The sequence below is a fragment of the Polypterus senegalus genome, chromosome 5 (assembly GCF_016835505.1).
Source record: "Polypterus senegalus isolate Bchr_013 chromosome 5, ASM1683550v1, whole genome shotgun sequence".
Classification (NCBI taxonomy): Eukaryota; Metazoa; Chordata; class Cladistia; order Polypteriformes; family Polypteridae; genus Polypterus; species Polypterus senegalus.
Window position 1 is genome coordinate 200397474 of NC_053158.1, and position 27987 is coordinate 200425460.

At 37.3% G+C, this 27987-nt stretch overlaps 1 protein-coding gene across 6 annotated transcripts in view; it reads right to left on the reverse strand.

Moving 5' to 3' along the window:
* fam49bb (family with sequence similarity 49 member Bb) overlaps nt 1–27987 on the reverse strand; it is a 148070-nt gene that overhangs the window by 13981 nt on the left and 106102 nt on the right. For 3 of the 6 annotated variants that reach the window (XM_039753968.1, XM_039753969.1, XM_039753966.1), the window contains exons 3-8: nt 27856–27894; nt 22602–22619; nt 8174–8256; nt 2230–2351; nt 1801–1906; nt 1384–1520 (exon numbers count right to left, since the gene is read on the reverse strand). In XM_039753968.1, coding sequence (XP_039609902.1) covers nt 1384–1520; nt 1801–1906; nt 2230–2351; nt 8174–8256; nt 22602–22606 — 453 coding nt within the window. In that variant the 5' untranslated portion in view covers nt 22607–22619; nt 27856–27894. Of the gene's footprint in view, nt 1–1383; nt 1521–1800; nt 1907–2229; nt 2352–8173; nt 8257–13185; nt 13269–22601; nt 22620–27855; nt 27895–27987 lie in introns of those variants that run through there. The other 3 variants (XM_039753972.1, XM_039753970.1, XM_039753971.1) reach the window with 3 other exon arrangements.

A 27987-nucleotide genomic window follows, 5' to 3' on the forward strand; every position in this document is an offset into this window, starting at 1 on the left:
AATATAACAGAGTGAAATATTGAAGGGGGTCTGAATACTTTCCGTACCCACTATATATATATATATATATATATATATATATATATATATATATTTTCATTGCATCTAATCTGATTGTATGGGTGGTTACCTACCAGGTAACGCATGTGGTTGATCTGCCAGTCGGCAAACATCCGGCACACCCTCTCCCTCTCAGTTGTGAGAAGCAGATCATAAAATGCTACATAGTTTACTGTCAAGTAATGCAAATGGTACGCCCTTATTTGGGCTCATCAGGCGTACACACTCCACTGCACCCTTCGCGGGGATTGAACCTTGGATGTCAGTGTCAGAGACGAAGCCCCTTTGCGCTGTGCCACGGTGTGTGGTTCGCTTATTTGACAGCCTGGAGATGGGAGTAATTATATTCATAGCATTCGTAGTCTGAGTCGCTGACGTCCGAGGTTCGAAAGTCTACTTAAATTATAAATGGCTTTTGTGGAATCCTAATGTGAGCAGACATTCTGCAATCATAATACCTACTTGAACAGGTAAATATCCAGGCCCTATTAAAAAGGACTTACTTAATCAACCCTCTGACTGGTTATCACTTTGTGCCTTACATAATAAATCTGACAAATGAGAGCCTACCATATAGTCCATCAAGCCTCTTTGTTTAGCTAATAGCTAAGCTTTCCCAATTTCTCATCCAGATTTTTCTGCTTCAACTCCATGTCTTGGTCATCTATTCCAGAGTCCCATAACTCTTTGGGTAAAGAAGCTTCCTGGCTTCAGTCTTAAATGCACTTTCCCCTTAATTTCCACTGATGTCCTTGAGTATGTGATTCACTTTTAAACTAAAAGAATGGTGCTGGATCTTCTTTGGCATTGCCTTTAAACACACAGTTTCCTTTGCTTTTTACTAAACAGGTTTAATTCGCTGAGTCTGCCCATGAGTCCTGGGATGCTACATAGCTTCAAGTGCTGCTATCTTTCTTTCTTTCTTGTACCATAGTGGCCAAAACTTCACATAATACTCTAGATGTTCTTACAATTGCATTACATAGTTTGGGCAAAATGTCCTTTGACTTAAATTCAGCAGTTTTTATGATATAATCTAGCATTCCATTTGGCTTTATAAATACCTCTGTACATTGCTTAGTCGATGAAAATGTGTCAACATAAACCTCCAAATCCTTTCCATACAGTGCCACTACAAATCTGCGGCCAAGAATTTTCAGATGGAGAAGACATGCGTTTGGAATTAAAGTAGCTGTAAAGCATGTTAAGTAGCACAAGCCAGGGTACTCTGTACATTTGACAATAATGACCCTACATAAACCTGTATATTGATGAAGACAGTTTGGGCTAGTTGTGACAAGGTTTCATTAAACTGAACTTCACCTTGAGTTCATCAAATCTGAGAGTGAAGTGCAGAATTTCCGCAAACTGCTTAGCAAGAGCCTGCTCTCGCTCTAAATGCTGAGTGGGACTGTAAGGCGTACTGGTCAAGGCCCCAAGGAGGCCATGCAATGCTGCCTCTGAAAGGAAAAAAAAAAAACAAAAAAAAAAACAGATTTAAATGAGAATAAACACTGGACACGTTTAAAACCAGCTGTACATAAAATTTTTCAAAACGTACTTCACAAACATTCATTTTGTTTAAATTAAAAAAAAAAACAAAACAATATTACTCAAGGCACTATAATAAAAAAGTAAACACTTGATAATTAAAAATGTAAGTCTATAAATATGATTATACTGTACTACATTAATACTGTGTCATTAATTAAATTTCATACAAGTAACTAACTTGCTTACCTAACCGCTGGGAGAATTCATAAAACTTTTTTAGCTTTCCAACCAACGGTACCACAGCACCCCATGCTTTTTCCTGTAAATGATCATCATTTGGATGTTGTATTGCCTTTATTAGAAATAATAAAAAGACACTGCTGTTACTGGTCATGTAATGATGCTATGAGCAAAAATCTAAATAAGTAACTTGTTTTGTATAATCCACATATCAAGTATCAAGTCACACTTTCACAACATCCCAAACACATGTATCTTTTGCTCAGAAAATATTGAAAAATCAACACCACACAACCCAGCCCCACACATGCAATATATCGTAGAGACAAACATAACCATGAATTAAAAAATTTGAAAATGATAAAAAAAATAGTAAATTCAACAAATGTACAAATTGTGCTTTGTACATTTTTCCATAATATGCATCCTGCCTACCTCTCTTATTTCCTCTCCTGCCCCTTTGTATGCTTGGAGATCATCCAGAATACCCCTTGCATCTTTTAATACTACATTCACTTGGTTCCATACCTCCCGTTCAGCTTCAGTGGGTTGTGCATCTGAACAGAGGATTATTGAAGTAAATAAGGGAAAAAATGCAATCACAGAACTTTAAAAAGACATCAACAGAATACTACCACCTTTATAAGCTGCACGGTAAACATAAACTAAACAGAAAATTGCACGAACAAGCATGCAAAAAGCCAGAATGCTGACCTCTGAATAAATTTCTGAAATTGTGCTTCAGATCCATTCATTTGCTAAAACTGCTTTGTTCTGGTCAAGACTACAAGAGCTGGAGCACATGGGCACAAGGTAAGAAAACGCCCAAAAATAAGTAGTAATCAATTGCAGACAGCACCATGACTCGTACTGGACCAGTGTAACATCGCTAGCTGAGAAGAGTTTGATTAAAGAATGCAGGAGGAACGAACAAAAATGAACTCCATATAGAAGGCTAATGGCATGAACCACTATTTAAGTGCACTTAGATCACCATATTGATTAGTCACAGTACTGCAGTGTTTCAATAAACCTAACCCTAACCTGAAGCAAGCGAAAAACCTCTCTGTAGCATCAGATTATACATTGGCATTCCACAGCATCAATGGATTAATAAATACAGTACATTGCATCCAGAAAGTATTCACAGCGCATCACTTTTTCCACATTTTCTTATGTTACAGCCTTATTCCAAAATGGATTAAATTCATTTTTGTCTCAGAATTCTACACACAACACTCCATAATGACAACATGAAAAAAAGTTTACTTGAGATTTTTGCAAATTTATTAAAAATAAAAAAAATTAAGAAAGCACATGTACAGAAGTATTCACAGCCTTTGCTAAGAAGCTCAAAATTGAGCTCAGGTGCATCCTGTTTCCCCTGATCATCCTTGAGATGTTTCTGCAACTTAACTGCAGTCCACCTGTGGTAAATTCAGTTGATTGGACATGATTTGGAAAGGCACACACCTGTCTATATGAGGTCCCACAGTTGACAGTTCATGTCAGAGCACAAACCAAGCATGAAGTCAAAGGAATTGTCTGTAGACCTCCGAGACAGGATTGTCTCGAGGCACAAATCTGGGGAAGGTTACAGAAAAATTTCTGCTGCTTTGAAGGTCCCAATGAGCACAGTGGTCTCCATCATCCGTAAGTGGAAGAAGTTTGAAACCACCAGGACTCTTCCTAGAGCTGGCCGGCCACCTAAACGAGCGATTGGGGGAGAAGGGCCTTAGTCAGGGAGGTGACTAAGAACTCGATGGTCACTCTGTCAGAGCTCTAGAGGTCCTCTGTGGAGAGAGGAGAACCTTCCAGAAGGACAACCATCTCTGCAGCAATCAGGCATGTATGGTAGAGTGGCCAGACGGGAGCCACTCCTTAGTAAAAGGCACATGGCAGCCCGCCTGGAGTTTGCCAAAAGGCACCTGAAGGACTCTCAGACCATGAGAAACAAAATTCTCTGGTCTGATGAAACAAAGATTGAACTCTTTGGTGTGAATGCCAGGCGTCACGTTTGGAGGAAACCAGGCACCGCTTATCATCAGGCCAATACCATCCCTACAGTGAAGCATGGTGGTGGCAGCATCATGCTGTGGGGATGTTTCTCAGCGGCAGAAACTGGGAGACTAGTCAGGATAAAGGGAAAGATGACTGCAGCAATGTACAGAGACATCCTAGATAAAAACCTGCTCCAGAGAGCTCTTGACCTCAGACTGGGGCGATGGTTCATCTTTCAGCAAGACACAGGACCCTAACCACACAGCCAAGATATCAAAGGAGTGGCTTCCGGACAACTCTGTGAATGTCATGTCCATTAGTGGCCTTGCCAGAGCCCAGGCTTGAATCCGATTGAAAATCTCTGGAGAGATCTTAAAATGGCTGTGCACTGACGCTTCCCATCCAACCTGATGGAGCTTGAGAGGTGCTGCAAAGAGGAATGGGCGAAACTGGCCAAGGATAGGTGTACCAAGCTTGTGGGCTCATATTTAAAAAGACTTGAGGCTGTAATTGGTGCCAAAGGTGCATCGACAAAGTATTGAGCAAAGGCTGTGAATACTTATGTACATGTGATTTCTCAATTTTTTTATTTTTAATAAATTTACAAAAATCTCAAGTAAACTTTTTTCATGTCATTATGGGGTGATGTGTGTAGAATTCTGAGGAAAAAAATTAATTAATCCATTTTGAATAAGGCTGTAACATAACAAAATGTGGTAAAAGTGATGCGCTGTGAATACTTTCCGGATGCACTGTATGTTGCCACAGGTGCTGTGTGTGCTCTCTATTGTTAAGTAAGCTTACATGAATTGGCATCTAAAATCATGAAAATATGAAGTACAAAATATGCATCTGAAGTAAACGGGTAAATGAAAGTCTGCAATGTGCACTTTTAATCACATTTGAATAGAGGGGCAATTCAAGGAAAAATGGGGCCTTTTTGTGTTTAAGAGTACCTTTGCAGTTTTTTTTTCTTCAAAAATGTTGTAACTAAAACAGAAAACCATGTGGACCCAGGATAAAAAATATTATATCTTAAAACAACTGCATAATTCTCAAATATGTCAAACTCTAAAAAGAAAAACAGTGAAACTTGATATGTCCACCATGCTGGTTATAAGTCCAAAATATATAGCTGATTAGCATTTAATAGTAGAAAAAAAACTTTTAAGCTTCTCTTTAACTGGATATAGAGTGGCATGCAAAAGTTTGGGCCCCCTTGCTTAAAATGTCTGTTATTCTAAGTATTGATCCCCAAAAGGCATAGGTTAAAGATGACATTTAATTTCAGCAGTTTATGCAAGATTAGCATATTGTTTTTGTTTTGTACAACTGTAAAGTGAAAAAAGGTAAGGAGCACCATGCAAAAGTTTGGGAACCCCAAGATACTTGAGGTCTCAGAACTTAATCAGCTCATTATGGCTATGGCTTTTTCACAGTCATTGTTAGCAAACCCCAGGTGATGCAAATATCAAAGCTGTATACATTCTTGGACTCGTCAAACCTTGTCCCAACAATCAACCATGGGCTCCTCTAAGCAGCTGCCAAGCAGTCTGAAAAATAAAAGAATTGAGACTCAAGAAGCAGGAAGAGTCTACAAGCAGATAGAAAAGCGTTTTCAGATAGCTGTTTCCTCAGTTCATAATGTTAATAAGAAATGGCAGTTAATAGAAACGGTGGAGGTCAAACTGAGGTCTAGAAAACCAAGAAAAGTTTCTTAAAGAACTGCTCGTTGGATTGCTAGAAAGGCAAATAAAAAACCCTGTTTGACTGCAAAAGACCTTCAGGAAGATTTAGCAGACTGTGGAGCGGCGGTGCACTGTTCTACTGTGCAGCAACACCTCAACAAATATGACCTTCATATTAGAGAGGAACATGTCAATGGTAGAGGGAAGGATGGTTACAAATAAATACCAGCAATTCTGGAAGTAAACATCACACCTTCTGTAAAAAGTTAAAGTTAAAAAGAGGATGGGTCCTACACCAATATAATGATCCAAAACATATCTCCATATCTGCAATGGAATACCTCAGGAGGTACAAGCTGAAAGTTTTGCCATGGCCCTCACAGTCCCCGACCTAAACACCACTGAAGATCTGTGGAGAGATCTCAAAAGAGCAGTGCATGCAAGATGACCAAAAAATCTGGGAGAATTAGAAGTTTTTTGCAAGGATGAAAGCACCCCAAGTAAGAAATGAAAGACTCTCATAGCTGGCTACAGAAAGCGTCTGCAAGCTGGAATACTTGACTATGTTGGGGGCCCAAACATTTGCTTCAGGCCCTTTTCATTTTTTGGTACTTTGTACCTGTGAATGATGGAAATAAAAATGTAATCTTAAAATATTAAAAGAAATGTGTCATTTTTAAGTTTATGCCTTTTGGTGATCAGTTCACCTTCTGCTCACTTAACTGTTCACAGTAACTGACACATTAAATAAGGATGTTCTAACTTTTGCATGCCACTATATTTCAGGCACTGACAATGTTACTGCACAATACATACCTACACATGGCTGTACAGTACAAACGTCACTATTTTTGTACAGTTTTAAACATTTTGCTTTCTCTGGGTATTCCAGTTTCCTCCAAAACGTCAGAGATGAGCAGGCTACTTGGCAACTACAAGTAGGTCCAGTATACGAGTATATGCAAGTATGTATGAGCTTGAGTGGTAATCAAATGCCTTCCCATCTTAGGGTAGTTCCTACCTTGTGCTCCATGTTCTGGGGAAGCCTCTGTCCCCCTACCCCAAGATGCCACTGAAACCAAGCAGGCTCCAAAAATATGTGTATATTTTCAGACAATGAGAAATTAAAACACACTTACAGTAAATAATTAAGTCAAACAAAAGCAAAAATGCACGTTAAGAACATACATATTTAGCAGAGCTGAATAACAGCGTTGGTGACTTGAGCAGAGCAGGGAGTTAAAAGGATTTTTAACTGGACATTTTAATGACCTTATATTTTATTTAAAGTACAGTCTACATTATGAACCAGAGTCATGTGACCCTAACCCACCTACACCTAACATTTAAATTTCATCCACTCAAATCCCTGCTGCATATATAATGGTTGCATGTTTATGCAGTTTGCTGGCCACACAAAAGTATACTTTTACAAATATGGACAAGCTGATTTAGTATATAATACAGAAAAGATGAAGCTGTGTAATGAATACTTTCCAAATAAATTTAAGTTAATAATTGAAATGTAATATTGCATAGAAAAACAGCAAATTTTTTTTGACGAAATGTAATGATAAAGTGACAAACAATGCAAGGCATAAGACTATAATAAATTCTGCATTAAATGTAAAAATCAGCTTGCACTAAAATACTCAATTTTCACACTATACATTAATAAACTACTGGTCTAAAGTTTTAGAACACCTCAGTTTTTTTCAGCTTTTATGAAAATGCACATAGTGTAATGTCTTTGTGAAAGTTTCATGGAATCAAGGCACGGAACAAATACACAATGGCAAATAAAATCAATAAGTCAGGAATCATTAAGTGTGTAAAAATTTTATTCAATGTTTTGTTTCATCAAAGTAGCAGCCCACTTGTGATAACCATTTTGAATCAGAAATCCAGTCACTGTACAAGTCACCCACTCTGCCTCCAGAAAAAGAACTCCAAACCATCACACTGGCTCTACCAGTTCCCAATTGCCTTTGGATTGTGTAGGACACCACTGGGCTCACTGACATGTGGATTTTAATTTACAGTTTCTCTAAATGAAAGGCCTGCACGTTCTAGGGTAATAATGCGCTCTCTCATTTCATTTATTAATTACCGTTTTCTTCCCATTCTACATTGTAACATATCCAAGTAGCACTTCAGAGAGTGTAGTAACACACAGTCTATTCCAACTGCGCTTTAAGATTCACAGAGGGTTTTAAAGTAATCAACAGAAGTTGAGACGTCTGTACAAATTGTTTGCTTTAACTTATAAGGTTTAAATTTACTTTTATTGCTGCAAAACATCTGTAGGTTGTAACCTATTAGTTGTTGCCTAAAGAAGGCCCATTTGTAATATTCTAAAGTTTCATTTTTTTCAGTTTTTAAAAAGTTTGCAGCTTACCTTTTTACAATTTTGGGTCATTCATTATATTTCAACAAATTTAACTTGAAGAAAAACTGGAAAACACAGATGCTCTAAAACTTTTGACCAATAGTGTAAATATAAACCAGTTTTATAAAATACCTTTTGCATTTTTGTAATACGGTTAAGGTAAAAGTTACTTGCAGTTTTATTTACAGACACAGAAGCTAAACACATGCAAGCATGCAAGAGACTTCACAAAAATCACAAAGGATGTAAAGCAAATGCCAGCAAGGAAAACAGGGTGAAAATGAAAATCATTAAATCTCACTTTCAAAATCAAGGAAAAAATTTGGTCCCTGTTCAAGGTCTGTGCAAGTCAATACTTTAAGAAGGTTTCCCATGATAATGTACCTGCCAAGACAAGAGAGAGAGAAAAGAGAGAATTCCCCTTTATATGAAAGAACATTCCCTTGTTTATCCCAAGAAGGAAAAAAAAGCAAGGTGAAAAAGTACCAAAGTTATCTACTTCTGGCATCCAATGTGGATTTCAGCGGCAGATGCATGGCCAGAAGCAGTTTCCATCAAGTAGAATTACCAATCACCAAGTGACACGGAATACTTCATGGTGACCAGTCTACAGAAATAATCCATTTTTTTTAAGGGAAAATTTTATCCAAAGGAACAAACACCTGATTTATAGATCGTGTGTAACATTGGCCTCGGAGCTATAACTGAATGAAGGGAAATGTTGACTGCACACTGTGAAACTTTTTTGCCTTTTTGTGATGCAGTCATTTGTAGTTTTCAATGTACTTCCACATTCACCAGAACACACAGCCCGACATTTGTGCCCTAACTGTAAGATTAATCATGGTGAAAGTCAGAGCATTGTGAATGCTGGCACTGCAGCCTCTACTCAGGTCTAAATTTGACAGCATATTACGCAATGCTACTGAGTGAAAGCAGACCTGCTGATGGTGAGCCAAATTCTTTAACCATACGTGACTATAAACTTTAAAAAGCAGTTCTCATGACCTGTCATTAAAGCTAATCCAATCCTGCGCAAGTGTTGAGTCTTTTGCTAAATTTTTTTTACGAAAAATGGTACAACTCCATCACTGATGCAATGATAAACTCCACAGAAACTAAAGCGTGGGATTGATCTCATGATGCGCTTTACTCTGCACAGGTACACTAAATTGAGCACTTACCAGATGTTACCACTGTATTATAATTAGTCTTTTGCAGGCCCCACTTGATTGCTAGCTATAAATTTAGTCAAGTAATAAACTGCAAATTATAGAATTGAGTGCTACTAATGATCTCTGCACGTGTATTATTTTTAGCCCTCCTAACAGAGGAAGGTTATACTCTTAACACAGATAGTTGCTTTCAGGAGCAGCATTGTCAAAAAAAGTCAATTTATCAAAAAAAAACAAAAAAAAAAAAAAGATTCAGAAATTTTGAAAGCGAGACTGGACACGGACACACACAGTGCCCCCCCACACAGAGAAGCAACCCTGCATCCTCTTGCTCATTGTGTAGCTGTTCAAAATTAGTACTGAAAACTGCAGCCTTCAAACGAAATTGTCCTTTTGAACTTGCGCTCAATACCTTTGATTGTCACTTCCCCATTTGATTCAACGCATGCTATGCCAGTAAGTTGCACACCAAGCTGCTCACTACGCTGTTTGTTTCGGGAGTCAAAATTTTTACTTTATGGATGTTTTATGTGTTATTTTCACTTCAGCAGAGTGCTCTTTCTTTGAAGGTTGACACTAAACTTAGTTAACAGAGTATAGAAAAATGGCACTTTTCAAAAGAAGTCCTGTTTTTTTGTTAACCAGACTATTGTAAATATTGTGTTCTATTAGTAATACATCAAATTTACTAAAAATGCAACATGTAAATATGATGTAAACGGAAGAAAATAAAAATTATAGTAGTAATAATAAAGTATGAGGGAAAATCCCAGCCAGAATGGACCACGGCCAGGCGACCTTGATAACTAAAGGTCAGGGAAGGAGCAACAATATATCCTTTCAATGCAATGACCAGGATGTGTAGAACGACGTTAGAGCGGCTATAGTGGGGCTGGTGTCCTAACACCTACTGAGCGGCGCCCGGGATGGACAGCACGGTGGTTGACTGCCTGCAATTAACAACGTGCCCCCTGCCATTCACATCCCGTTTGGCAAGCCACGGTATAGACACCTGCCTGACAGTATGTGAATTATGGTCTCATGGTCTGCCTGACCTGGAAGTACTTCCCGGATGCAAAAGATTAGGCACCGGGAGTGCATCCTGGTCCAGAAATAAAGGAGAGCTGTCCACTTGGGCTAATAGAGTCGGGAGAGTGTAGGATAATCATTACTTTACCCCATATTGGAGTGTGAGGGAGCCACTATTGCACAGGGTGAAGGACACCTGTAAATAATACACAATATTGTCAATAAAAGCACAGTATTTGCACCCAGAACTGTAGTTGTGTGAGGGGTTTGAGACTATTTAATGGGCCCTGCTGGTCACAAATGATAATTTGTTTCTTGATAACCAAGAACGCATACAAAGATACATAAAACACACACTTCCGTGGTTTCCCTGCCTATCATGTTGGGGAGTCCAGCAGAATTTTTAAGTCTTCAGGTGGGTCATCACTGACAAAGTTTGGTAAGCACTGCATAGAATACAGAAGACAGCAATACTTTACTTATACTACTGCCTACTGAATTGTAAATGTGATGACATCAGAGGTTTTTGAACCTCTGCACTACCCTTTCAACAATAGGTTTATTAATCTGAAATTTTAAACTATTGTCAGTGTTTACAGATGACTGCACTTCTCTTCTTTTTTTGCACTTTAATTTACTTTTGAATGCATGACAGTCTGACAGGCGTTTAAACAAATGCACTCATTCAAGAGGAATGTAGATACTGCTGTAGGTTTATTTTTCTTCTGTTTTGCAAACATCCTTCAACCAAGTGACCTTTGACATTGACAATGGTATTTAATATTGATACATTTCAAAATATTATATTGGAGATATAAATTTTATTATCATAACTACCCTAATGGAGAGCGACAGCTCAGGGTGAAAAATGAAAAATCATATCCCAGGCTAAAGTGAGGTTCTGGCTTTCTGCTGGGATCTAAAAGATTTTACTTCCAGGAAGGATCTTACTCCGTCGCACCCTTGAACCAGGCCTCTAACCCCGAAAATTGCTCCAAGGGTGCTACACAATGGCTGACCCTGTACATTATACCCCAAAGGTCATGAGAAAAGACAACTTCCCCATAGGGTTTAACAATGTATATCAAATCAGAAAAACTGCCAACTTTTCAGCATAGTTGCGCTCACTCCTTTTTCTGAAAGCCAAGACTGCTGCCTGATGCAACCGGGGCTCTAGGAAGGGTTAATAGGTACGGGGAGTTTAACCACAATCTCATCCCTTTTTATCTTTCATTCATTTTGCCATGGTATGCACAACAAAGACACCATGAAGTCGAGCTTCTATTCTATTTGTGCTCTCCAAAACCCAAGCTTTCCTTTTTCCTCGTTGCTGCATTATATATAATGTACTTCTGGATGAGCATTCATGAGTTGACAGCTCTCATGCACTCTCCACTACATCTAGAGACAAAAATCAAACCGGTGTCATTTTGTCACAGGGAGTTGCTTGGTATGTCACACTAGGCATGGTCTTCAGGGGAGTGCACTGTCAACTGCCTCCGACTCGCTAAGATTTTATAAATGGAGGCTATGACTGAAAGACATCTAACGTCCATATTGCAGTTTTGTGAATTAGTTACTTCTACAAAAAAGTGTTATTGGTCCTCTTCAACTTTGTTTATCCTCACAATACTCTGCTGTGTCAAAAGAGTTTAGCAGCATCAGCAACATACTACTCACACCCTTGGAAAGACACAGAATACTGTAGACTTCAGGAGCTTTGGGATTCAACAATAAATGGGATTAATTTATTATTCTGTGATAAAGAGGAACAACCTGGACTGAAGAATTGCGAGCTGTAATAATCAGCTAATTGTGTCCTTTACTGGTATTACTCACTGTCCAGGAATATTATTGACTGGAATTTTTATTTAGTCACTTATTTATTGGCCATATTTTCATTATTATGGTAACTGACTTCACATTGTGTGTCTGCGTACCAGCCTGTCAAGGCTTTATGAGGGAAAAAAAAAACATTGACAAAAATAGTGAGTTGGGTATGCCCAAGTGGAGTTCATGGTAGTAATAATGTGCATAAGCCACCAGGAGAGGAAAATTTTAATAAGTGCTCTGAAATAATTATGCAGAGGATGCTGGAGTGCAAAGATGCCAATTGTGATGCAGGGACTAACATGTGAAACTCTTGAAGTATTGGGGGATTAGACATTTAAGAACGATTGTAAAGGTGGCACGACTTTTTGGGGTGCACTTCTAAATCCAGAAGTGATTCTGGGGACTGCCATGGAAGTAACTCCAAGATGGAGTATAAAAACAACCTTGCAATAAGAAGGACTTGGAACCAGGAATCAGAAAGTTAAAGATTATACAGATGGCACTGTGCCCAAGTATATCGCTAGACAGATTAAAAGGATTTAGAAGATGGGCAGGTTGGGTTTTGAGGTGCTTATGCACTGCACTGCTGAGTTGCAGTTGGTTCTCTTGCATTGAAACCATTCTAATCATCTTTGTTTTGATAAAGTGCAACATTTTCGGTATTGTTCTGGATGAGGGTGGCACAAAGTGTTATTCCTTATTAAAAATATCAAATTTGCTTATGTTAACAACTGACATTAATTATATTTTATTTATTGGGTTTGAAATGTAATTTGTGCATTTATGAATGCAAATACAGTACATACTTTCAAAGATCAGTGTAATGTAAATAAATGTGTAAGCACTCTGAGCATGTATTATAGTCTGTGAAACATAACAATGAATTGAACTGAATATTTGTACCTAACAGCCAGATAAACCTTAATAATAATTCACTCTGGTTAGTTCTTATTTGCTATTTTAAATAATATGCACCTTCTTCGTGTCATCTCTAGTTAAAGTATGTCATAAAAATGGTTTCTCTGTAATACTGGCCACCAGACAAACATGGATTCAGAGGAGTGGAGTAGAAAGAAAGCTGAAATTACTTCATGTTTATTAATTAAACACAAGTGTTGGACACAGAGCACATGCAACCTGCATAACTGGAGATAGCTTCTGAGAAACATTCCATTCTGATCAGTTTGGGCTGGAGTGGTCAACGAATTTTCTTTTTTGCATAATAATATGAAATGTAAATTAAATCACCAGCTGTGAGGGCACAGACAAAACTTACTTTCAAAATCCAAGAAAAACTTGGCAGCATTGTGGTCTATATCCCTGGTTAGCACCTTAATGAGATTACCCATTCCAGCAAACCTAAAAATAAAAACATCTTTTAATTCTGGAGAACTATAAACGAAGCCCTTGGAGGACTTCAGGGGGGAGCCTGTTTCTGTATCATTGCTTTTTTTAAATAAATTGTATGGCAAAAGTATACGGTGAACAACAAGGCAATTAAAGAAACACTGCTAAAACGAAAGCAGTCTACGGCATGTGTCAACAACATTATTCTGAGATTTTGAACTCTGGCAAATTTAAGATAGGTGGAAGAGGAAAAGGATGTCTTTTTAGATGCCCACTTCACATTCATTCTGAGGAACAATATGCTCAGTTCCTGAAAGAAGAACCACTTGTGGTTAAAAAAAAAAAAACTAGCCACAAACAAAGATCACAAAACCTGTTAAAGATACAATTAAATATAACCATTATATAATAAAAAGTGTAAAAACAATACATACAAATTCAACTAGCTTTAAAACAACACACACTGGGGAGCTTAAAAAAAATGAATTTCAAAGCAGTAGGTTTCATAAAATGAAAGATGCAAATATATTTTTCAATCCATCCATCCAAGATAAATTAGACTTTTTTATGCCATAAACTGATACAATTTGTATTACTTCTGTTCAGGGTAACCATGGCTGTGTTGTGAACTTAAAGAAAAGAAAAAAAAAATCCAATCAAAAAGCAAAAGTTTCACAGTCTAGTCAATTCAAACAAGATTATAGTGTTTTCAACAAATCAACAATCTGATCGCTTGTATACATTTGAAAGTGTTAATAAAAGCACCCAGTAAATTATAATTGTAAACAATGAAAAGCAGCTTGGAATATTATGATTCATTTAACCTAAATAAATTTAAAGTGACAAAAAATCAGTAAAAATAATTATCAATAAAAAACTTTTTACATTTTTAGTAAAAATGTCAACCAAATATACAAAATGAGATTAATTAAAAATAAATACAAAATTTGCAGGATGGAGATTAAAAGAACACTTTAATAGGTTAGCTTTTTCTTGAGAATCCCTTAGCACATAGGGATGTCAAACTAGACCCTGAAGGAAAGGCTGCAGTGTTTCAGGTTTTCATTTGAGCCACCTTGCCTTCATTGGCATCCAATTACATTTGCTAACTTAACACCTTTTTCCCCATAAAAAGCAAATACGTAAAAATTAAGATTCAGAATTCTTGTTTTATGTCCCCTTAGCCAGCAGCCAAACAATAAAAAGATGCAGTCAAGCAAAAGATGACCATCTAACTCAAGGGCCTGAACAGACCAATTTTCACCACATACAATTTCTTGCTGTTAATTAAGGTATGCTATTTTATTCTATGTCTTCTTAGTGTTCCCATTCTGCCAAACAAAGCATTTCCAAAGTTGTTAACTTTCTTTTTCCTGAAAGAACCATCAAAATTGTGCGTGAGCCAGGGCAGATAAATACTTCTCAGTCCTTAACTTTCTTCCTTTCAAATGTTTTGTTGAAACATACATTGTTTAATGGACACACAGGTCCAAATGGGATCAAAGCAGCTGGTCTTTGCTTAACATATTATTGTTTGCTGGAAATCATTAAAAGCAAGTCAGTTAAAATATTCAGGCAGCAAAGGCTGCATTAATTGCTTACTAATTTAGGAAAGTGGTTTGAAAAAAAAAAAAAAAAAAAACACACAAAAAACTTAAATTATTTTGTTGTCTTTTCGTACTAATATGACAGACTCTGTATCCACTTTTTCAGGAGCTCATTGTTCATCTGGTCAGAGACGTTTTCATTTTCAGCATTCATGCCTGGGTGAATATATTGGCAGTTCACAAATAATATTCTCTCCTAAAACTTTCTCAAATATTTGCAATAAAAATGTCTTTCTAAAACGGAATAATCATGAAAACACAACAAAATACAATATGTACACTCAGTGTCGATTTTATTAGGTCCACCTAAAAACACTCTCTGGACCCCCCCTGGGGGTAGAAGTGGAGGAGAGAATGAAGATAAAACTGAGTGCCATTATGAACAAAGCTTCACATCCTCTCTCTGTGACACACCAACACAGGACCTTCAGACAACAAATTGTTCATCAGTGTGTCAAGAAACTTAACTAGGCTTCTTTATACCAACGGTATAACCAGACTGCCTGTATAGTGCCTTACTATGACCACCAATTCAGAAATTCTCTCTTTTTAATTTTGTTCCTGGTTAGTCATTCTAGTGTGTGATCAGACCACAGTGTGCGAGTATATCTAACCCTCTACCTATATTTATGTGATGAATTTTTCCATGGGATTAATAATGTTTATCCAATTTAATTCATTTATTTACATAAAGAGCTCCCGTAAAAAGCCAAATTTCCCTGAGGATAAATAAAATTCTAACTGTCTACCTACCTACTCATTAATGCATACTGCCTGTTACACTACACTGTCAATCATATGTTTGAACTTTGAAGCAGCCAGAGTGAAAATGCTTAGTTATTGAACAAATCTGTTAAATGCATTTTCTAAATCACTTTGATCATAGCATGTTTGCCGTTTCCAGACGGTGTGGTTCAAGACATGGCCCCATATTTGTACTTCCTATTCTCCAATCTGGAAAGGGCAATCTCAATTGGAAACACTATATCAACAACAAAGACATCACATCAGCTATTCAGCAGTAGCTGCATCAGCAAGACATCAAATCAGCTATTCAGCAGTAGCTGCATTAGCAGGACAAAATGTTTTGTATCAATGGTACAGAAAAGCATTGTGAACGTTATAACAAGTGTAAATGCATTCTCATAGAGATAACGTAGCAAAATAAAAACGTGTTTGGTTTTACTGATGTTTCTCTTAATAAATTAGAATCTATTGATCATCCCTGAAATGGTATACAAGAGTGTTTTACTGAGCTTAACCATCACAAGGATTGTGGGTGTCATGTCAAGTGTTGTAAATTCAATACGAGAAAAAGATAAAATGACCTTTGAAGGAACTAAACTTCAGAATGTTCATTTTTATATTTAACGTACAATTTTAACTAGTTTCTGTAAGCACCTATTATCCCAGAATGTGTGAACTGCATTACCAAATATTTACTCGTTTCTCTTATCTGAGTGTATACATTAGCAGGATTTGGATTATTTAGACATGCTAAGTACTGAGACTCCTTATATGCGAGTGATAGTCTCATATTTGTTTAATATCTTTTCTGAGACAGCTGGTGGTGGTGGTAGTAGTATGGTGACTGGCCTTAATTGTAACTGGCACACGGTAATAGAGTACAAAGAACAACATCCTATCTGTAACTGAGGTACATAACTGTATATCATGAAGACCTCTTGCGGTAGACCACTTGTACCCACAACAGTTGGTAGTGGAGGTTGCAATTATCTATCTGTTCCACAAGGTTGGAAAAAGCTGACAGCATTGTGAAGATTTTTTTTTTTTTTTAATTTTTCCAGTGCCTTCAATACCATCCAGTCATCAGCTCAGAGATATGCAGGTGGATGAGCCTACGAAGTTCACAGTGTTTGAGAGATTCAAGGACTCCTCTCCTCCTCACTCTGTATACCTCCGATTATAAATATAGCAGAAGGTAATGGCACTTGTAGAAATTCTCAAATGATTCTGCACTTATGGGGTGTGTTGATAAGGAAGATGAGACAGAGAAGAGGAGAACTTTCTTCCTTGGTGAAAAGAGAATAATGTGCAACTTAACATCAGCAACAGCAAGGAACTTGCTATTCAATTTCATCGTACTAAAGGACTTCTATGTCTGGTTACTGTTCAAGGAGTGGATGTGGAGGTAGTGCATTCCTACAAGTACTTGGGTGTCCACATCAATGACAGGTTAGACTGGTCTTGGAAGACAGGGGAACTATATAAGAAAGGGCAGATCAAGCTAATTTCATAAGAGACTGAATTATTATAATGTGGGGGGAGTGACAGCAATTACATCTTCTACAACACTATGGTGGCCAGTGCGATTTTCTACTCTGTGGTGTGCTGGGCAGGTAACATCACTTCAAGAGAGGCCCACAGAATCAATAAGTTAATTAAAAGGGCAGAATTAGGTATAGGACACATTCTGGACCCTGTATAAATAGTAGCAAAGGACAGAACGAAGACAAAACTGAATGTTATGAACAATGCTGCACATCACCTTCCTGACATACTAAAACTGAAGACTGTCAGCCAATTAATTATTTAGCACAAGCATGTCACGAAACGCTACAGGAGGCTTCTTCGTACCAACAGCAATAGACTGCAGAATGCCTCATTGTGACTGGCACTGCCAAGTGAGAAATTTTCTTTTCTTTTTTTTTTTTTTTTAAATTTTTCTTCCTTTGTAATTATTCTGGGGTGCGTGTTTGTATATATATTGTCACACATGTGTAACTGGAAGATGGGCCTGAATAACTGATTATCCACTGGACCATGGGTTGGTGCTGTCAGCTAACACTTTCTCTTTTTCCTTCTTTGCAGACCATCAGAAGTAAGTCCTGCCTGACGACCTCACGGCTGGTCCCGACTCTCCTGACCATATGTAACCTCCATCTTGTCTGTTACAATTCAGTTCTGTGTTGAACTCAGTCTGAAAAGACATTTTGACTGATCTTCAAGTATGCAGGGTGGCCAGTCTCAAACCCTTGTTTCTGTCTTTATGATTCCTTACTCTATTATTATTATTATGACTTTTTACAGCAGCTCTTTAAATAAATTATCCCTTGGGAACAAATAAAGTTCTACTTATCTAAAATCTACATATTCATAGTTTAATCAGTATATGCTCAATAGCAGTCAAATTGCTTAAATTTAAAACTGCGTATATAATATAAAAATATCACAAGAACAACATACAATAAAGCCTGTGGATAATTTAAAAATAAAATAGAACAAAATTAAAATTCCACATGATGAGTGGTTCTTAAATAAAAATAGGCATACTTGCCCCATAATGCAATTCAACTGAACTATCTTCAAATACATATATAGGTTACTCGAGTACAAGATTTTAAACATGACCTAGATTCACCAATAAAAATGTCATTGCAAATTAGTGTAGAGTGCTTATTATAATCTTACAGAGCTGAATGATGCTGTAGTAAAATGTCAGAATCTGACAAGCAGAAAACAGAGAAATGTTTCTTTTAAAGGACTTGAAGGCATCTTCGTTTTCCCTGATCTGCCAATTTATTTTCTAACCAAAGTGAATATCTGAAACCATTTAATAAACTAAAATAGGTTTGCTGTCTCTTGCGACTTCAGTGTGGTGCACGTTACTCATTATTCAAAGGTGCAAAGAAACTGTTAAATATATTTGAAGTGCTTACGATTATACATTACTGTGTTTATTACTGTGCCCTGCACATGGGAAAGGCACTATATAAATAAAATTAACTATTATTATACACAGAGTATTACATTAGCATGTATACTCTTGAACTTCATATTGTATGTGTATGCCAGGATCTTATTTATTAAATCTACAGTTATTTATGAATCCGTACATTAGTATCTTAAGTACATGTAATGAAGTATCCCGTCATTTTTACAGACATAAACGAGTTTTGGGTCAGAAAGTGAAATATAGATGGCATTAATAAAGCAAAGCTGTTAAAGTGAGACTATAGGTAATTTGCCTGCAACTCTGGGGATCAGTGCGGTTATAATTGCTGTCAGAGTGGTGGCTATCTGGCTAAAGTATCTGGACTGGTAACTCGAAGGTTGCTGGATCGAATCATGGCAGTGAGCAACGCTTTTAACCTGCAATTGCTCCAAAGGTGCTGCCCAAATAGCTGACCCAGCACTCTGAACTAAAAAGTTGGGGTATGTGAAAAGTGACAAATTCCTAATACAAGAAATTGTATAAGGCAAATGAATGGGTGCTATATAAATGTAATTAGTTACATTAACACACACACACACACCCCAGATAATTTTCAGGAACAGGCCAGTTCTAATTTAGCGGCTAGCAAAATAACTTCTGCTAGACAAAAGCATGAGAAAGAGAGGAAAGGACCAGAAGAATGGTTATATGTGGCAAAATGGAGTATTAATGTGAGTGCAGTTTTCTGCATTGTGGTGTGCTGGGCTGAGAACATCACTTCAAGAGAGGCCGCCAGAATTAACAAGTCAGTTAAAAGGGCAGACTCAGTTATAGAACACACTCTGGACCCCTGCAGGTAGTGTTGGAGGGGAGAATGAAAGCAGAATTGACTGTCATGACAAACAATGTTGCACATCTTTCTCCTGACACACCAACACTAAGGACTTTCAGCAAACAAATTATTAAAGCAGAGGTTTGTCAGGAAACGTGATGAGGCCTCACTTATAAAAACAGCAATATGCTTGTATAGTACCTTGCTGGGACTGGGACTCCCAATTTTAGTAATTCTGGTATATGTTAAAACCATATTATATATACACACATACATGTTGCATAATTTACTGTCAAATAATGCAAAGAGTGCACGACATGCGTTTCGCCCTCAATTGGGCTCATCAGGCGTACACACTCTACTGCACCCCTCTTGGGGATCGAACCTTGGACATCAGCGTCAGAGACGAAGCCCCTTTAAGCTGCGCCACGGCGCGTGGTTCGTTTATTTGACAGCCAGTAGGTCCGGAGTCATTACATTCATTGTCCGAGTCCCGACCTGAATTGTGTGGGTGGTTACCTACCAGGTAATGCTTGTGGTTGGTCTGCCATTCGGCAAACATCAGCCACGGTGCCCTCTTCAGTTGCCAGAAGCAGATCATGGAATGTTGCTACATACATATACACACGCACATCTAATTATGTCTATTTATTTAAAGAGCTTCTGTAAAAAAACACATTTTCTCCTGAGGACAATTAAAGCTTTATTTCTTTCTTTTTCTCTCACCTAATTGAAACAATAAAATATTCTGAAAGGTGGGAGCTTAGCTTAGATCCCCTCAGTAAACAAGAACTATGGAGCATGTAGAAACCAAATGGATTATTTACAATACTGGATTAATTATTAACATTGGCCTTTTCTTTTTATTAATACAGTAACAGTCAAGAATATTAAATACTACTATTTTGAATAAATAATTAAGAATGCACATCATGATGTTTCTGGATTTTTCTGATTTTAAACAGAAAAGTTACTTAATATAAAACTGGCCAATTCAATGAATTCACCAAGCCTGATAATGTGCTTAAAATAAACATTTCTAGTATTATACTCTCATTTTTACCCTAGTGATATGTTTTTGCTGCCGAGAACAAAATGAATTTCAAGTGCGACATTTGTGTATAGTTTGGTAAGTTAATATGTTAGTATTTACAGAAAAAAATTCTACCACATTCAGCCCTGAGCAAGGCATGTTATGTGGCATAGATTTAGTACAAGAAGATGGTATGAGTAGCTCAAGGCTATCTGTGAAATTCTGTGAAGGCAGGGAAGACATTCTCAGCTGCTGACAATGATTGTTCTGTGCCCACTACTTCCTGATCAGTAAAGATTTTTGATGTGACTCCCTCAGAAGACATTTAAGTGCTGTGTCTGCACACTTTTTAAAATAAAAAAAGAAAGAAATGACTCAAAGAGGATGTATTAACGATTGAGGAATCTTCCAAATGAGTGTGAACTTGGGTCACACCCACTCTAAAATGTCTGTGTGTCTGCATATGCAGGGTTGTCCAGTTTACTACAACTCCAGGCAAAAATGACATTTAATTGATTACCTGTCTGATGAGGTCTCTTCTATGGTACATGGACGAGTACAGAGGCTGCTTACTTTAAATGTGTGCAATGAAATCATTGCAATTTACACACTTCCAATGTTGCACTTGTCACTTAATTTTTTTGAACAATTAAGGATTACAGCAGTGGAGCTGCACATATTTCAATATTATACAACTTAAAGCTTGTTGTTGAAACAGAATAAGCATGGAATGGAAAAAAAAAATATCTGAACACATTATTTAGATTGAAATTTTAAATTAGATTTGCATGAAATAGAAATTAAGATTTGGGGCTGCTTTATATCATTAATGGATTTTACTTGTGTCAATTTAAATTGAAGTTTAGATGTGAAAAAGAGAATAACTTAATACAACAAAAATTCTTTTGATTGATGAGTGAATATTATCAATGGGATATTTTGGCTACAGGAATGCAGGAAAGTAAGAAGGAATAAGTTAGCATTACTCCCATGTTGTAAGTAGAAAAAAGTACAAAGGGTTAAAGATGCAATGCTGGGGTGTATAAGCTTTGAATGTGCTTGCACTGAAGGTAAGCCAAGTTAACCACAAACCATAGAGGCAATACTTAATAAATACATTTAGAACAGCGTGCACACTCTTTAGTTTTACTGGAGGCTCTGCTGAATCCAGTAAAACATTTCAATGTTTCTGAAAATTCTAACAATATGAAGCCCTTTCTTATTTCCCTGGTATCAAGATTTGATACAAGCCCACATTGTATATTCCCAGAAGACCAAAATATAAAAGCAAATCTCTGAGTACTAATGTACTGCTCTCACTACCTGCCACGTAATGGTATGTTGCTGCATTATTTTGGGATAACTGTACAAAACAGGCAAAAATGAATTCAAAATGTCATCTACTTTTCTCCCTTCAGTGCAGCCCAATCTTCTACCCAGATTCTAAAATAATCCGAAGAAATGTCAAGCCTGATACACCTCTGAAACATACACGACACATGTATCCTGAGAGGATGCCACCCTGCTCTTTGTTTCAAAAGCTGGAGAACAGTGACCTCTACTGAAATACTGTATAAAATACATGAATGAATGAATAAATAAATCCGAAAAAAAAACACAGCAAAAAATCCACATCTCCTAGCAATTTTCCCTTAGGCTTTGCTATTAATCCTTCTGCTGTATCAGCCACAACAATTTAATGACTGCTGGCAGCAATAACTGCTCTTCAAATGATGAAGAGAGGCAGGTGTAGAGGTTACTAAAATGAAATGCCAAAAGGATATTCCTAAAATGACATTAAAACAAATTAAAATATCGTTACACAACTTCATAACCTTTAAATGTAAGTTTTTTAAAATGTGACTGAACTGTGAATAAGAGTTTGTTAAAACCAAAACAGAAGTAGTAGTACATTAACAGCTGGCTACTCTGACACTACTCTTCACATACAAAACATCAGTTTTGGTTCTGCTTGGGTCTCAGGTTTATTTTAAACCAAAATGTACTATTCTGGTATGAGAATGATTAATGATCAGCAGCATCAGAATAAAAAGCATTTTCCATACACCACCATATTTACATTCAATACTCTGGGGTTGTCAAGAGCACTGTTAAAAATTTGAATCATTTAAGAGTGTATTTATTTTCACATTAATGGATACTGATGTGTTACTGCAGGGAAAAAATAAAATCTTACTTCATTTCCTCTGACAGACTTGTGACAGCAGCACAACCAGCAACAGAAAACAAAAACAGATAATAAATGCAATACCATATAACAGCACTAAGTACAACGTCACACCATATACGCAAGAAACACATCAGGTTCTCTTCATGCAGATGTTTAGCATGAATGGTGGCTGAGAAGCCTTATAATGGGAGGATGAAAAAACTCCTTATCTAGTTAAATGTAATATTACATTTTATAATTAAAACACAGAATTATTTTAATAGAATATTTAAATCTAAATATTTTGATCAATTGATACAACTTTACCAGTCCTTAGGGGAAATGTTTTTTAAAAAACAAAAGCTCTTTAGATAAATACATAAATATACAAACACACACACCAGAATGACTAAAATGAAGAAAAGAAACTTATTTGGCAGTCACAGTGAGGCATTATGCAGGCATATTGCTGTTGGTATAAAGGAGCCCCAATCACGTTTCTTGATACACTTTTGCTGAATAATCTGGTAGCTGAAAGTACTTAGTGTGAGGGTGTCAGAGAGAGGATGTGCAGAATTGTTCATAACGGCACTCAGTTTTATTACAATTCTCTTTTGCTCAAATACCTCTAGGGGGTCCAAAGTGCATCCCATAACTGCACCTGCCTATTTAATTAGCTTGTTGATTCAGTGGGCCCTCTCTTGAAGTTATGTCAAAAGCCCAGCATCACACAGAGCACAAAATTGCACTTGGCCATCACAGAGATATAGAACATGTGCAGGATGTCTCTTCCCACATTAAATGAACAGAGTCTCCCAAGGAAGAAAAGCCTCCTATGCCCATTTTTTTCTATAGTTTCTCTGTGGTCCGAGTCCAGTCCAACCCGTCATTGATATGGTCTTCCAAGTATCTGTAGGAGTGCATCACCTCAACATAATATTTAAATTTAATTAAATTAATCATTCCATGATTTTTATGGACTGATTATTAAGGCACAGTCAATATTTGTACTTTAAAGTACTTTATTTCTACTGTTTATAGATGACACTGCCACATATGATGCGATTGTGGTGAGAATTAACCATCTCAAACATGCAGTCATGGACCTCATTCAGAAAACAGTGGTTTACTCCCTTCAGATAAGAGGTTAGCCGCTGCCCTAAACAGAGAAGTGAGAGTACCGTAGAGTGTTGTTTACAAAGTTACGGTAGTGGAGAGAATGAGATTGAATGCCGATTGTTCCAGTGGCTGCAGTTTCAAGAAGACTGGTGGTGAGGTAGCAGCTATGTCCATGGATAAAGCAGATGATTTACTGGTCAGTCTATATCCCTTCTGCAAGCACAATGAGGTTCCAATGCAAGGTGTTGGTCTGAATCTCCTTGACAGAATAAGCAGCTGTATAATACTGGAGAACTTCAGAACTGCTGCTTCTCCAAATTGACATGTGTCAGGTGAAATGGTTTGAACATGTAATTAGAATACACCCTGGAAATCTCCTTTGGGAGATATAAAAGATGTGGCCAACTGGGAGAAGTTAAGACAGTCAGAACCAGGACACACTAGAATGTATATAATAGATGCTCCTGGAAGCATCCTAGTGTTTCTGAAGAAGAGCTGGAGGAAGCTTCTGAGGATAAATAGACCTGTTCATCCAATGACCTTAACCAGGAAGGACAGAAGCTTTAACAAAATTTGCTGTTTGCTTTTTACACCTTTATGTATGAAGCAAACACACTTCTGTTTATTTTTCGAGACAAAGGAAGTGCCCCGTTTTCAAGTGTCCGTCCACGGAAGTAGTCACTGGTATTGTTCACGAGGAGATTTGTGATGCACCCTTCATAAACTCTCCTCCCAGTGAAATGCGGTCAATAAACAGTATACTAGGTATAGTTTTTACCCTAAAATATTGATATGTCAGGTTAAAAACTTGGGTCAATACATAGTCTATAGTCTTCCCCTCATCAAATGAGGGCACTGCACAAATTTTGGCTGAGGGTGGTCCAACGATGTGGACATACACACACACGTTGCTAACATCCACCACGGTACCCTCTTTTCCATCCGAGGTTCGATTCCCCGAGATGGGGTGCAGTGAGTGTGTACGTCTGATGAGCCCAGAATTAGGGTTGAAACACGTGTTGCGTACTCTTTGCATTATTTAACAGTAAACTATTTCAACTATTCTATGATCTGCTTCTCGCAACTGAAAAGAGGGCACCGTGGCGGATGTTAGCCGACTTACTGACCAACCACAAGCGTTACCTGGTAGGTAACCACCAATACAATCAGATTGTGATTCAGACTATGAATGCAATGAATGTAATGACCCCGATCTACATACTGTCAAATAAATGAACCACACGCTGTGGCGCAATGCAAGAGGCTTTGCCTCTAGTGCGGACGTCCAAGGTTCGATTCCCCGAGAGGGGGTGCAGTGAGTGTGTATGCCTGATGAGCCTAGAATTAGGGCAAAACACGTGTTGCGTACTCTTTGCATTATTTGACAGTAAACTATTTCAACCATATATATATATATATATATATATATATATATATATATATATATATATATACACACATACACACACACACACACACACAGGAACAGGATTCCAAAAAAGTTGGGACACTAAACAAATTGTGAATAAAAACTGAATGCAATGATGTGGAGATGGCAAATGTCAATATTTTATTTATAATAGAACATAGATGACAGATCAAACGTTAAATCCGAGTAAATGTATCATTTTAAAGGAAAAATATGTTGATTCAAAATTTCATGTCAACAAATCCCAAAAAGTTGGGACAAGTAGCAATAAGAGGCTGGAAAAAGTAAATTTGAGCATAACGAAGAGCTGGAAGACCAATAAACACTAATTAGGTCAATTGGCAACATGATTGGGTATAAAAGAGCTTCTCAGAGTGGCAGTGTCTCTCAGAAGCCAAGATGGGTAGAGGATCACCAATTCCCACAATGTTGCGCAGAAAGATAGTGGAGCAGTATCAGAAAGGTGTTACCCAGCGAAAAATTGCAAAGACTTTGCATCTATCATCATCAACTGTGCATAACATCATCCGAAGATTCAGAGAATCTGGAACAATCTCTGTCGTAAGGGTCAAGGCCGTAAAACCATACTGGATGCCCGTGATCTCCGGGCCCTTAAACGACACTGCACCACAAACAGGAATGCTACTGTAAAGGAAATCACAGAATGGGCTCAGGAATACTTCCAGAAACCATTGTCAGTGAACACAATCCACCGTGCCATCCGCCGTTGCCAGCTGAAACTCTACAGTGCAAAGAAGAAGCCATTTCTAAGCAAGATCCACAAGCTCAGGCGTTGTCACTGGGCCAGGGATCATTTAAAATGGAGTGTGGCAAAATGGAAGACTGTTCTGTGGTCAGACGAGTCACGATTCAAAGTTCTTTTTGGAAATCTGGGGCACCATGTCATCCGGACCAAAGAGGACAAGGACAACCCAAGTTGTTATCACCGCTCAGTTCAGAAGCCTGCATCTCTGATGGTATGGGGTTGCATGAGTGCGTGTGGCATGGGCAGCTTGCATGTCTGGAAAGGCACCATCAATGCAGAAAAATATATTCAGGTTCTAGAACAACATATGCTCCCATCCAGACGTCATCTCTTTCAACAAGATAATGCCAGACCACATTCTGCATCAATCACAACATCATGGCTGCAGAGGAGAAGGATCCGGGTACTGAAATGGCCAGTCTGCAGTCCAGATCTTTCACCTATAGAGAACATTTGGCGCATCATAAAGAGGAAGGTGCGACAAAGAAGGCCCAAGACGATTGAACAGTTAGAGGCCTGTATTAGACAAGAATGGGAGAGCATTCCTATTTCTAAACTTGAGAAACTGGTCTCCTCGGTCCCCAGGCGTCTGTTGAGTGTTGTAAGAAGGGGAGATGCCACACAGTGGTGAAAATGGCCTTGTCCCAACTTTTTTGGGATTTGTTGACACCATGAAATTCTGAATCAACATATTTTTCCCTTAAAATGATACATTTTCTCAGTTTAAACTTTTGTTCCGTGATTTATGTTCTATTCTGAATAAAATATTAGAAGTTGGCACCTTCAGCATCATTGCATTCAGTTTTTATTCACGATTTGTATAGTGTCCCAACTTTTTGGAATCCGTGTGTGTGTGTATATATATATTTTTATATATATATATATATATATATATATATATATATATATATATATATATATATATATATATTTTTATATATATATATATATATATATATATATATATATTTTATATATATATATATATATATATTTTATATATATATATATATATATATTTTTATATATATATATATATATATAAATAAATAAAGGTCAGTGATACGGTTTTCATATTTGTAGTTGGAGATCCACAAAGGGAGAGAATGAATCACATTATCATAAAGTAGTTTTTATTCCTGAGCTTTCAGAGAATCAGAGGATAATGATTAGACATAGAAGGGGTTTGGATGGGGTAATGAGGTGGGGTTAGGAGGGTGTTGGACATGCAAAAGGGACAGTTTAGGGGCTTTGGGGATGGTCATTTTCCACTGCTCAATGAGTTGGTGCTTTTTGACAAAGCCTTTTCCACCTCCAATCTCAGATCTGGTGTTCGTCTACCTGAACCCGTCTATTCCTGCCGGAAGTGCACATAACCAGAAGCTCTGCCATCTTCAAGTCAGTCAGAACAAGACTCCCGTCTAAAAAGGCGTTTCTTTAATTGTGTTTTGTTTCTTCAGTTTTTATTGAGTCCTCTTCTTCTTACAATATACATAATACATTTGTCATTCTTCACAAAATTGTGCAGCTCAATATTCAAATTCCCACTACTAAAATCAAGAAAATGAGGACTTGCGCTTATTTCTTAAATTAAAAAAATAAATAAATATACATTAAAAATTTAAAGTCCTCAAAAAATATTCACAAAATTTTTTGACTTTTGTTTCCACTCTACTGAGAATGCCAGTGTACAACAAAATAAAACAAATATATGTTTATTAAATACATCTCTGGGTTTTGCACAGAGATGAAGGACAGTAAACTCTCCACTGAAAAATGACAGATACAGGTTTTTCTTTGCCATAAACTGCCAATACCTTCTAACCAAACAAAACCGTTCAATAAGAAAAATGGATGAGTTAATATGCTGGTGCGGTGAAACTTTATTTTAAATTAATCATGAACATATCTGTTTAGTATATGTACAATGAGAAAAAAAGGATGTGGGCATTTCTTTATAAACTTACCTATAACCAGAGTTGCACGGTGTTTAGCTGACTGTCAAGCTGGAAAACAAAATTCACACAAACATTATTTAGTACACAGAAAGAATAAAAAGACTGATGAGATTTTTTTGATAAAACTTAGTACGACACAAA